The sequence below is a fragment of the Paecilomyces variotii genome (genome assembly GCF_004022145.1).
Source record: "Paecilomyces variotii strain CBS 101075 chromosome Unknown C8Q69scaffold_17, whole genome shotgun sequence".
NCBI classification, from domain to species: Eukaryota; Fungi; Ascomycota; class Eurotiomycetes; order Eurotiales; family Thermoascaceae; genus Paecilomyces; species Paecilomyces variotii.
This window is the reverse complement of record NW_021167156.1, coordinates 114,571-127,339: the sequence shown is the minus strand read 5'-3', so window position 1 is coordinate 127,339 and position 12,769 is coordinate 114,571. Positions and strand designations below refer to the sequence as shown.

At 49.4% G+C, this 12,769-nt stretch overlaps 5 protein-coding genes across 5 annotated transcripts; 3 read left to right on the top strand and 2 right to left on the bottom strand.

The window, feature by feature from the left end:
• Positions 1-125: 125 nt before the first annotated feature.
• On the top strand, positions 126-1,690 carry C8Q69DRAFT_501850 (hypothetical protein). Its single transcript, XM_028632375.1, has one exon. The coding sequence runs from the start codon at positions 459-461 to the stop codon at positions 1,212-1,214; it is 756 nt and encodes a 251-aa protein (XP_028481354.1). The 5' UTR covers positions 126-458; the 3' UTR covers positions 1,215-1,690.
• On the top strand, positions 1,691-3,065 carry C8Q69DRAFT_481498 (hypothetical protein). Its single transcript, XM_028631602.1, has one exon. It carries the CDS (start codon positions 1,723-1,725, stop codon positions 3,013-3,015), a length of 1,293 nt encoding a protein of 430 aa, XP_028481353.1. The 5' UTR covers positions 1,691-1,722; the 3' UTR covers positions 3,016-3,065.
• A 696-nt stretch (positions 3,066-3,761) lies between these two features.
• Positions 3,762-5,419, top strand: C8Q69DRAFT_119985 (COPII-coated vesicle protein SurF4/Erv29). The gene is made up of 5 exons (XM_028625194.1): positions 3,762-4,064; positions 4,177-4,289; positions 4,404-4,897; positions 4,963-5,027; positions 5,092-5,419. The coding sequence occupies exons 1-5, from the start codon at positions 3,898-3,900 to the stop codon at positions 5,162-5,164; spliced, it is 912 nt and encodes a 303-aa protein (XP_028481352.1). The 5' UTR covers positions 3,762-3,897; the 3' UTR covers positions 5,165-5,419.
• Positions 5,420-5,733: 314 nt separating this feature from the next.
• C8Q69DRAFT_488887 (low affinity iron transporter-like protein) lies at positions 5,734-7,933 on the bottom strand (the record flags this gene model as incomplete). The annotated part of the gene is made up of 4 exons (XM_028632076.1): positions 5,734-5,794; positions 6,173-6,206; positions 6,292-7,726; positions 7,769-7,933. 4 exons carry the CDS (start codon positions 7,931-7,933, stop codon positions 5,734-5,736), a joined length of 1,695 nt encoding a protein of 564 aa, XP_028481351.1.
• Positions 7,934-9,699: 1,766 nt separating this feature from the next.
• On the bottom strand, positions 9,700-11,695 carry C8Q69DRAFT_119934 (hypothetical protein). Its single transcript, XM_028625193.1, has one exon. The coding sequence runs from the start codon at positions 11,220-11,222 to the stop codon at positions 9,948-9,950; it is 1,275 nt and encodes a 424-aa protein (XP_028481350.1). The 5' UTR covers positions 11,223-11,695; the 3' UTR covers positions 9,700-9,947.
• Positions 11,696-12,769: the final 1,074 nt, after the last annotated feature.

Sequence of the window (12,769 nt, the reverse complement as noted above, 5' to 3'; positions counted from 1 at the left end):
CTTGTGGCAGAATTGTTAGTTATCGGTCTCGTTGTCCTTCTGTAAGCAACGACTACTGGTACATGAGCACCTGACTACTAGGCAATAAAGAGAACGTAGGCTGCTTTAAAACCTACCCTTTTGCGGACGAATGTGAGCCGGGAACGTTCCAAGGATCCATGTTTACTTCAACTCACAAAGCCACGTCCTGGAGTCAGTGAATACCAAAATATCGATAGTGAACTATTCCTGATAGCCTGGATCCCAAGATCATCTGCCTAAATCATTCACCAGCATCTTTTCTGGAATACTTAATACCACTTGAACCCCCTTATCCGTTCTTCCTTCTTATCTTCTTAATGTACTTTCTCATTCCTTATGTATGTTTTTCATTTATAAGTACTATTCCTGTATTATATATACAATCCCTAAGAATATATTAAACTCTCTAGACTACACTAAGTCTGACAGAATATATAATGGCTGAACGCACGCCCTCGTTCCCACCCCCGAGCTCTCTGCCAACACCACCTGATTCACCCCGCAAACGGCGGCGCCATCTTCGTGAATCTAATGAGACCAAGGGGTGGATGTCGCTGGAGCAGTATCTTTATAGAACCGATCCCTATCGATCCACGACTGTTACACACCCGCTACCCTACCCGTTGTTGATCGAACCAGCAAATGATGCTATAAAAAGAAGAATATCAGAATACCATATATATATCGAAGCCATTCTTAGCGACCATGGTTTTCACGGACCACACGAAATCGACGTCAATATGGTTACGAAACCCGTCTTCGGCGAACAGAAGTCTCTTCCCACGCCGGAGGATGTTGAGGAGATTATCAAGTTTCCCATACCTCGCCTGAAGAGCGACATTGCCAAACTGTTTTACCCGGATCCGGAGGACTATGATTGCGTGCCGGAGTCAAAATGGCTATGCCGCTACGGTGTCATGGCAAAAGACTTCATCTACAACGAGGAAAGCGAAGAGCTCGAAGTATACTGGCCTCGGTTGAAAAAGCCGGTACTGCTGGAACAGTCCGTTGAGATGTGGTACTGCAGACTGAATTTCCTGGCAAGGTTCAGTGATGACCAATATGAGCAATGCTTTAAGCGGCTCACAGGAGCGATGGCGAAGGAACCATTCCCAGACTTCGGTTTATTCGCTAATATGTGCCGTAGGCATGGGCCTATCGTGAAAAACTTGCTGATTCATGTTCTTTTCTAGTTTAATATAGAGTTCAAAATGTCTAAAACCCACAACAATGAATTGCAGAGTTTTCAATTCTTGTCCCACGTGGTTGGATTTGTCGTCCATGTTCGCAGAGACGAAGACGAAGAAATGAAAGCAATGGGGTTTATCAACGAGGTGTTTGCACATGTGGTCAAGCACCACGGCTAGGTATCCAGGCGGAGATCAACCGGTTCTTACCCTTAGGATTAACTATTGGCGTGATGCGGTGATCCCCCGTGTCCTTGGAGAGGCTCGAGATCGTATCCGTGAATTGCTAGCGCGGAATGGTATATCTATGGATATTGAAATCGTTGATTCACAAAATTGTTTGAGACCATCGCTTTTTGCTATCAAGCCGGATGATCAAGCTGTTGCTCCCTTTGAGCAAGCTAGAGGACGACTGGCCGACCTTCTGACTCGCGAACTGCGTGAAAGGTGGCGCAGTATCTGTCTATTCAACGTGGGTTCTTTCAAGGAAAAAGCGACGGCATCAATTGTAGTTATGGTCGATCCTGGGACAAACTGCGACTGGTCGGATCTCCGATTTACAATGCTGCGTGAGGTTGGACATGACCCGAACATCTCTCTCCAGGTCGAGTTCCTGCCTGGAGAAGCGTCCCCGTTGCTTGCGAGCATCCCCCGATCTCTGCAGCCGGAGCAGAACGCTAATGAATGTGCACCCCCGTTGTCACAGCTTGATAAGATGGACAGAATTGGCAGATTACAACGGGGAATGTCTATCGGCCTGAGCGGCGTGGAGGGAGGGGGAACCATGGGTGGTTTTGTCACCTTAGCGAGAGGGAGGGTCATTCACCAAGGCCTCTTGACTAGTTACGATGTCGTGAGGCCTCCTACACCTGCTTCCACAGTCATCGAGGCCGATAGGCAGGGTATCTCAATCGATCGTCCAAATTGCCCTAAGATCGAGATCATCTACCCAGCCACGAAGGACGCCAGGGCAACGAAGGACGAGGCCGAGTTAGTGTTGGAGGAAACAAAGACAAGACTCGACGGACTAATCCAGCGCAAGAACAACTACAAGCTTATTGGCAAGGAAGTGAAAACTGCAGAGCTCAAACACATTAAGGATGTCGAAAGAGCGTACGACCATCGTCAACAGACTCTAAAGGCAGTGCAGAACATGCCCACTAAGATAGGAGAAGTGGCATTTGCTTCGGGCATGGGCGTCAGCGGAGCAACCCTTCTCGATTGGGCCTTTGTGGAAATCACTGAGCCCGAAGCGCAGAAATTCTTCAGGTGTGACCAGGTGCCACAAGTCCCTGTCAGAATGAGGCCCTATATCGACACCTCCAAGCAAGTCCATTTCAGTTTTCAAGAAGAACCGTTGAACGGCATTGGTGTGATGGAGAAAGGAGAGTATTACGTGATGGTTGGTCCGACCTCGGGGACGCAAACGGGAATTTGCAATGGTACCCAGGCCTCGTGTCACTGGAGGAAGAATCAGATTCGTTATGGCGAGTTCGGGAAAGCTGTTGATACTGCTCGGGTCACCCAAGAATACGTTATCATAAACGAGGTGCTGAAGGGAAACAAAACCTTCCAGGACCCTTTTTGCTATCCCGGAGATTCGGGAGCTTTCATGATCAACACAAAAGGCGAGGTGTGTGGTCTCTTGTACGGGTATCTCGATGTCTATGTATCGCTATCTGACTATATTTATTCCGGCCTGGCTACGTGTATGGGAAGTATTAAGCTGTCAATACAGGCCCTGACGACTCCTCGCGATGCTCAAGGTAGACCGACAGGAATCCTTGCCGAGCTTGGTCTTTTCTAAGTGGGAGTAGCGACTGCTAATAACGTTTGCCTGTTTACTTGTACTTCGTGTTCTTACAAGATCATCTTGTTTGTAGTCATATAACTGTGATTGTATCGTAAACTCCATGTTTGGTTAACAACGACTTGAAAAACTCATAGGATGACATGATGAACATCATCCAGCCCTAACGTACTACCGACTCAATAGTACTGTCTCCAGTCTATAATCGAAATAATAATTATCTGCACGTCCCATGGTGGTGCGCTGAGATCATGTTGAGACGTGATGTATAGAGACCGCAAGAACCAGTAGACAGTGGATATTGTTTACTCTATTCACTTGGAAAAGGAAGACGTATGGTACCCTATGACGATGATCTGCACCGCCCGTGTCCACATCTTGGTCTTAGCTCGTCAGCCTCTTGGTAGATATCACTAGTTGACAGTTTCTTACTCTATTTTTAACTGCTGCACAGAAGGTTCGCCATGACTTTCCTTTGCCTGAGACAGGAACTTGACTGAAACCAAGCAGTTGATGATTATTATTAACTAGCCTTGAATCAGTTTCTGACACACGTTCCTGTCTCGCTTTGTCGATTGCGTTCCTGTTGTCCCTTGCCTTACCCATACTGCCCTGGCATAACTAACCAAGCGTCCGCCGAGGCCTTGGCAACCAAACTCGACTGGGCGGTCAGCCGAGTTACGGTCATCGTGGCCTGTACTGACTGACTTACTGAGCCACCTGGTCCGGAAGCTCTCGCGTCTATAACCTTCCCAGATCTCCAGGCCCCGCCCGTTCTCTCTTTCTCTCATCTCTTCGGTTATATGACCGCTTGCTGTCGGGTGGCTTTCATTTGAGGTGACTATCTGTCTTCCAGCTTTGCTGTTCGAATCGTCCGTCATGGCGCAAATCCGCGGCACCGCGGGCTACAATCTCGGCCACCAGAACCCCTTTGGCGGACCAGGCAGGGCAGATGCAACAAATGATCCAAGTCCGTTAGACGCCATTCGGGAGCAGACGAGCAAGATCGAGGATCTGCTGGACACGCTTTCGGATCCTATTAAACCGTACGTTGGAAGAGGCCCTTGCTGACCCCGTGTGTCTTTGTTTGTTTCCCGCAGGACTGGATGAGAGAGCTTGCGGAACGATTATCCTGACGTGATCATTATTCGTGAGCAGATACCTACCAGCAATTGGCCGTTTCCTGATCGTCGTCACCTTTCTCGAAGATGCGTTGCGTATTATTACACAATGGAGCGATCAATTGCTATACCTCCATGATTACCGACATAGTAAGCTCGCGCCTGCAACATTGCGATCTATCCCTTTCCCATGCGGATCATAACCCGTACTGCGCTATTATCAAGAAGAAAACGTGAGAAGCTGACTTGGCCGGCATCTTGCAGTCCCATGGGGCATCACGCATCTTTTCCTGATTGCCAACGTCATTGCCATGACCACTTGCTCGGTCCTCGTTATCGCACGGAAGCACAGCGAATATGCCGTTGGAGGACTCTTGGGAGTTGTCGTGACTCAGGCCCTTGGCTATGGACTGATCTTTGACCTAAACTTCTTCCTGCGCAACCTGAGTGTGATCGGTGGTCTTCTCATGGTCCTTTCGGATTCCTGGGTTCGCAAGAGGTTTGTTCCTGCCGGTCTCCCTCAGCTGGACGAGAAGGACCGCAAGATGTACTTCCAGTTCGCTGGTCGCGTTCTTCTTATCTTCCTGTTCATCGGATTCGTCTTCGCGGGCGAGTGGTCCTTCTGGCGCGTCGTAGTCAGCTTGTTCGGATTCGTTGCCTGCATCATGGTGGTCGTTGGATTCAAGGCCAAGTGGAGCGCTGTCATTCTCGTCGTGCTTCTCAGCGTGTTCAACATTCTCGTGAACAACTTCTGGACTGTAAGTTCTATACTCCTTGGAACTACAGATTACTAGCCACGCATGGTATACTGACAATTCCTTAGCTGCACGCTTACCACCCACACAAGGACTTCGCCAAGTACGACTTCTTCCAGATTCTGTCCATTGTGTAAGTGAACCACCGTTTCATTCTTCGAAATTGGTCAATGAAACCCAGCTAACACTTGTCATAGCGGAGGTCTCCTCCTTCTGGTCAACATGGGACCCGGCCAACTGAGTGTCGACGAGAAGAAGAAGGTGTATTAGGGGCAACCAAAGCTTAAGGCAAGATTTTACGAATCTTACGTCTCAAGTCTCTTACAAAAAGAAGAGATCATATTATTAGTACGGCAGAGGAAACTCATCTTGACGTAAAAAAAAATCAAAATGGCCGTCCTTTTCCTTACAACTCATGGTTTATTGGCGTCTTATCATCACAACTCGTTGTTTCCCTGCATAGCCAGCTCACTACGCGATCTCCAAGATCGCATTTTCTATAGCTTTATCAACCATCAAACCCTTTCTTGGAATACTAACCTGACTCTCTATGGCATCGTGATTTCATAGTATCCAGAAAGATCCTGATATTGATATTCTTAGCAAGCACCCAAAGAAATAAAATTTCTATCGTTACATCTTCTCTCGATTCTAGCTATGCGAGAATACCTGCAGGTCAATCAGCAAGTAGACATTCCGTTGAGCAATCTAGAGCAAAGGGTCGGGAATATCAGCCCAATAGCCCCCACGGTCATTCTTGGCCGATGGGCTTCGGATAGGCTAATTACAGGATATATGTAGTTGCTTAGCATTTGGCTCGTTACGGTTGGCCCCCAAAATCAACCAGCGCGATTGGCGTTCTTGGCAATTGCTATAGATAGATCTGACCTCGTGTTGGATCTAGAATATATGCCAGATGATATAATAATAGAATAAAAAATAAGAAGGGAAAGACAGAGAGAGAGAGAGAGATGGAAGAGAAAAGGCAAATGTCAGTTAAAGCTCTGCATATCCCAAAGAGAGACGCAAGAAAATGTTTCTTGTGAATCTAGATGTCCGGAGTGATATCTCTTGCCATGACTTGGCTCTTGGTTGTTAGAGCTTCATAAGTTGGGCTACACATCCCTAGGCTAGATCTGCGGGCTCTTGATATTCTCTCGTGCCTTATAGAACGATGGCGTTTGGGATTGCCCATGCCAGTGTGACGGCTAGGACTAAATGTACATTTGGAACCATGGACTTGGGCGAGAGGACAGGATCGCTTCAATATGTACATACATCTTTGAGAAATCCAAACTGTCTATCCATCTATCTATCTGTCTGTCTATCTTGATGCCTGCATGCAAGTACAGTATATACACTCTATAATTGAACCACCGTTACCCCCTGAGGATCACCCGGGGAGCTCGTCTCGAGTTCTATCGAGAGATCGGCAGACTCTTTTTCACTACCAATATTTACACTTCCCTTCGGCATGAGCCGACATACCTGCGAATTAATCGCCATTCTTCGCCGCAGAGCATCGCGGAACTGCAGACGACGGTGCGTATTGGTCATATTGTGCGTTTGGATCAACACCAACAACAGAAAGCCCTCGATAATCATCGTCGGCGTGTTGCAGAGGAGCTGGCCTGTTTCCGACCAGCGTAGACCGGAAGCAATGATTATCAACGCCAGCACGATCACGAAAGAGCTCAGCACGACGCCCGAGCGCGAACACCACTCGCCGACTTTATCGGCGATGCGAGCCTGCAGGGAGTCGATCTCGACCGTGTCCTGAGGCACTGTCGACATTCCAAGCAAGGTGCTTAGTCGGGCGTCTTCCTCGGCCAGCACGCCAAACTGTCCGTCCACGGCGCGAGAACCGCGGAAGTAAATATTCCGCAACACAAAGCCGTCGACGAAACCCACGAGCCCTGTATAGGTGCCGATAATCAACCACCAGTTCGAATTCCACTGCATCAACGACCCTACGCCGATCCACACGGCGAACACCATCGCCGACAGAAACAATCCGACTCCCGTACCGACGACGGCAGCATAATAATCAATCATTCGCTGACCGCGCGTGGTTTCCTTCCTATAATCATACTCGAACGCCACAGTCGGGTTGGGGTCTATATCGCCCGTGATCTCACGGAGTCGGCGCTCCAGGCGCATATCCTCGTGTGTGATGGACTTGAAACACTCGTTGAGATAATTCATGTGGCGTTGTCTGGTATTTTGCAAGAAGACACTGACAAAAGTGAGTTCTACAGCCGTTGCACTATTGATATACAACTGCCAATTGTTGCCCCATTGTTGCTCGTGGCCGAACCCTAACCAGACAAAGATCCCGGCCCAGAAGATGATCCAGGCGTACAGAGAGCTGAATGCCCATACGATGGGATCGCAGATTCTATCGTATATGGAACTCGGCGGGAGATGGACGCCGTTATCGACTTGATGGACGTCCAGTTCGACCGGGTTCAGGTTCTTCTGGTCGATTTCCATCTCGGGCGGCGTCTGCGAGTCGAAGAAACTGGGATTCGTCCGACGCAGCTGTTCGACCATTCGCTGACAGGCTGTATTCCGCGAGCGGAGTTCACAGATCAAGCCCAGCAGGTCGCGGAAGTTGTTCCGTTGCTGCCGCATGAGGAGGGTATCCGAGGCATAGCACTGGATCGAGCTGACGTTCTGGATTGCAATCTGCCACGTTTGGGACGGGCCGAGGACAATTCCGACGATCATCCAGGCGATCAAGCCAGCAACCGTGAGGAAGAAAACGAGAGGCGTACCCGCAAAGGCAACGACCCTATCGAAGACACTCACGGACGCAGCAGGTGTCTGGGCCTGCTTGGTATTGCTCTCCAGATCATGGTTCTTTCTGCGTACGGCGCCATCATCATCAGACGTCCATGACTCTTGAGACTGGCCGGGCAGTTGGATCGGGGCTATTCTCTGAATATCTGCGTAGGTATTGTTGGGGATAACCTTCCATGGTCTGCGCAATATACTCAGAGTCCACGAAAGGGGCCCCGATCCTTCAACTGCCGCCATAAACAGAAATCTGATTGAATGATTGATTTATCAATCAATCTAATCTGATGATCATGGCGATGAGATAGATAAAGAGTAATAAGTATTTTTCTTTGGTTCGGGACCCGTGCGCGATTTTTCGAGCCCTAAACAATAATAACCCGGGCTTTGATAATCACCGAGTAAGTGACTAACTACCAGAGGCGAATGCTTGCGCTAGTTCGAGCAGGATAGATTTGAGCATCGATTAGTTACCATCCCCAATGCTCCCCCCACTTTGCTTGTTTCGAGAGTGGAAACGTCTATCCGATTCTACCGAGACATTATTATTATTAACTCTGACCGTCGTCAACTAAGTCGAGTATGCCCGAGTCTTGGGTCACGGTAATCCCTCCTCGATTACCCTCCGCCATCGGGCATCAACGGAATAAAAAGAATGAAGAGGCGGGGTGAAAAAAAGAAATCAAAATCAAAATAACAGCACCCAACAACGTTACGTAAATCACGAATGTCAAATAATAATTAAAAGAGGGGATGAGGTGGATATACGGAGTAGATATCCTCTGCCGAGGTATACACATACATACATAAACCGCATTGGCCCTATTTTATTTCCTTTCTTTTTCTCCCAGAGTTCCATACAACCGAACCCAGTGACAGATCAGGTAGGAGATAATCTCCCCAACTAATCATTCATTATCATCATTTAATCTGATCATAATAATTCTTGATTAATTATTTCCCGCAGTTAGGTATTCTACTCTTTCCCGATGGCGCTAGTTAGTGGATCAAAAAGCTTGTCGTTCCATATTCACCTATCAAAATCGATCAGTGCCATTGCCTAGACGTGCGGGGTGAGACTAGGGGGGCGCTGATCGGAGTTTTGATAGGTGGAAGTTGAAAAACAAGCCTTTTTTAGATAGAACTATTATTAGCGCCATCGCGGAAGCGGCAGTTGAGGGATTTCCGACATCAAATAATAATAAACGGGTTCTACCCGAGTTTGTCTTATTTCCCTGGGCGTAGATAACGAGTTCGGATCAAGTCAGACTTGGTTGGATCGAGCTAGCCCAGGCGGAACCATCTCATCGTTGAAATTGCTTATAGAACTAGGATCCAAACTGTACAATGATCAATCCCAGATTAAGATCGCATGACCTCGTATGAGAGCGCCAACTGAAAGTAGCGAAACTAAACAGAACATGCCATTCACAGGTCCATTAGTTATATAGCAAATCTAAGCCGTGATTTAGGACACAGGACCACTTCAGCTGAATAGTCATTGATTTTCGGAATTTAGGAAATCTGGAGATCCTTTGCCTTCTCTGCAGACCTAGCAAGGAAAAATGCAACACACTTTCCACCAGCTATCAGACAGCCAGAAAGACAGCGCGCTGACCATTAAGCAAGATAGTCTTTTTATAGCAACAAACAATACGGACGATCCAGACGCAGAATGAAAAGAAAAAAGGCAAATGCGGCGATGCACGCTATGCTCTTTCATCCCACGATAGCGAAAAAGAACACGCATGTATGTCATTCACCAGGTAAGACTCCAACGCCGATAGCCAAGGAAAATGAAATGCTCACATAGGGGGACTAACGACAGACAGATATGCCAAGCAGACCAGGAGGGAAGAGCGAAGGTGGAATGAAAATGCAACGATCGGGACAGGCTAAGCAAAAATGAACAATCCTATTAAGAAGACATAATCTACAAGGTCGCTAGAAGAAGGGGAAAAGGTAATACGACACCGAGAATGGACAAAAAAAGGGTGAACGATGGAAATGGTCAAAGACCCGCGTCTGCATCAGCCTCAGCGGACGGTTCGCATATAGGAGGCTCAATGTCAAAGATGCCGGGCGCGCTGGTCCAGCCAGGCCCCAGACGCAAATCCTCAAGGCGGCCGTCCCGTCTCGAATGCGAGCGTACCCGCGAATGGAGGCGGGATCTTCATACGCTGTGCGTCGAGGCCCAGAAGAGGGGTGAGATAAGTTGTACGGATTTCTAGCACACTGGCTGGCTTATGTCCGATCATAGGTCCATGCTCCATCGAAAAGGACGCATTTGTTGGACCTGATCAGGCTCTTGCAGAATGTTGCCTTCTCCGTTGATTTCTAAATGCACGGTCTGGATATCCTTAAAATCCTGCCGCGTAATGGACATTGGGTTCGAGAATGCCTTGTCACTAAGACCGGTCTCCTTGGAACCTGGCCGTGACCGCGGCGTTTCAGGCGGACCGTATTGCAGGTAGGGCGATGATGCATCCGCAGAGTCAGCATGGGACGAGAGCAAAGAAGGTGATGATGATACGGAGTATATAGATGAGGAGGCAGTGTTGAGACGCTGAGACTCAGCACTCTTCCGACTTTGGGTAGGCACTCCTGTGTGAGTTGCTGAGGCAGCTAGTGGGGATCGAGTCGTAAGCTTGACACTCTCAGCAGCGTAATCTTTTATAGAAGACTGGTTTTCAGATGTCGTGAGTGGAGGTAGCCTGTAACTCTTGTCGGGAGAGGTCCTCTTAGAGTTGGCTGACCGGCTACGAAGCCAGCCAGGTCGTCCATCGGCAGGCGTCGAATGCTCGTCCTGGATATCGTCCTCATCGTCGCTGTCTGCGAGAGCCCCGGGGGGTCTCACATTCACGCGCTTCTTCTGACTGCCACCGTGGCTCCCACGAGTAGACGCATCTGAACCTGCCTTTCCAGCCATGACCTTTGCACTGGGAAGTGGCTGCAACATCCATCTCGTCTCTGCACGACTGGTAGGTCCGCTGACAATTGGAGGGTGAAGATCATTCACGGGAGGAGCTCGCGGCGCGTAGTATTTACCTGAAGCGTTTGTATCTGATCTACCTCGTCCCGATATACCAACGGATGAGCCCTTGGCCTCTTGCCCCCAAAGAGGCTCGTCTTCTCTCTGATGGTGCATCCAATTCCATCGCTCACCAATTCCTCCCCTCCTGTGCGGTGACTCGTACCCTAGACTTGTACTGGAGTCTGCCGCGGCGTCGTTAGACTCCCGCTCTGTTTGCCGACTGTGAGAACGGTTATTGCCAGCACGGTTCCCTCCCCTCCTGGCTGGTGGGCCGGGCCCCAGGGCAATCTCCTCCTTCCATCCTTCGTTCGTACTAAACGGCGTAGGTTGAGCAAATGGCCGCGGCTGGTCCGTCACTAGAGCAGCATCCTTCGCCTTCTGACGTCGGGATCGTACTGCATCCTTCTTCCGTTTTCGACGGTCGATGGCGCCCGCACAGGGAGTACAACTGGCATAATAGAAGACGGCCGACTGCACGCCTCTATACAGCCACATAGTGAGGCTGAGGCGACGTCGCCTATGTGAATCGAGATATGTACGGCTCCGAGACTACTCGCCTGAGAGACCACATCGGACACGCACTGGATCTGATAGTTGAACTGCGGAGAGAAGTGGCGGGGATGTCGCAGAGGACTTGGAGACGGGCAGTTTAAAGCGACGATGCACTCGATCTCCGAAGGCGGCGGTACCTCGAGTTCTTATTCTTGTTCTTGTATAGTGAGAGGCCGCCCAGCGACCTTAACAGGTGGATTGGAGTGTGGACGAGTGAGGTCTGGTCGGAAATGGATTGTATTATTCAGTAACAGGCAAGAAGGAGCGGCAAGAAGAGGAGAGAGGACGGCCGTTGCAGCAGGCCGGGTGGTGAGGGGAGAAACGACGTGAAAGATGAAGTCTGGGGGAACATTCAGGAGCAGCGAGGGGTCTCCGTGGCTGGACGGGCGACGCAAAGGGGAAGGCAGTGCCGCGCCGTCACATCCGCCGGTCTCGCGAAGAAACCAGCCGCTCCGTCGATTGGGGCCATCATTATCTCACTAACTACCAATTACTTCTTGCACTAGATTATTATTCTATCGTATTATTATTATTATGATTATTATTATTTCCTCCAGCTGTCTCTCTGTGCCCCGGGGGGCCAAGATGGACACCCGCTCAGTCTCAAGAGGTCTCGTGCGGATCCACGCAAGAAAACGTGAAGCCCTCGTAGTGGTTTGGCTTAGGCTAATGCTCTTTGAAAACAGATCGATCCTTAGCGAATATGTAGTTATCCTCTCTTTGCCCTATCCAGCAAGTCTCGCACGTGTATTGCCCCGTCCACTTGCCGCCCAGACGGGGATGACTGGCAGCGGGCGAGACGAGCCGTTCAATGGCGACAATTGCTGATGGAGACGGGCTGCGAGATGTTCGCAGATCTCTGACACAATGGAGCTAAAAAGCCTAGCCTTCCATCGCTGACACGGCAAAATCGTGACGCAAGGGGTCAGGTATCTCACCACGACTGGCACCAGGTGTATCGAGAGTAACGGTCAGATTCCAATTGTGGCTCAGCCATGCTTATGGTATACAACTTAAGCCGTTGACCTGTGCAAAAGCCTATTCTGTCCAGCGGGGAGAAAGACGTCTGTCGTCCGCTCGACTAGCACCACTACGACTACGGAGTATCTAGACTACTCGTAATTTACCCCAAATAGAGATCATCGTTGAGCGGAACATCCACTTCCCGACTGACGTGCAGACATCATTTCGCAACTCCCGACACGCCTTAAAACAATGGCGCTATATCTCCGGTTAGATACTGGAGAAGCTCAGAATAATAATACCTCGACAGTCTCCCGTCAACAGTTCTGACACTAAGCAGCCTTTGTCAACGTGGTGCCTATGGGATAATTGGGGGCTGGACTTTTGTGGTGTTTGGGCTGTGTTTGGGCCCTTTCCGCGATAGCTATATGCTATTCTTTATGCCGTCACGGTTCCTGGAGAAGATCGTCTGCTCTCCGCATACCGAGGACCAATTGGGCAATCCCGCGGGCGACGTTGGGTTCATA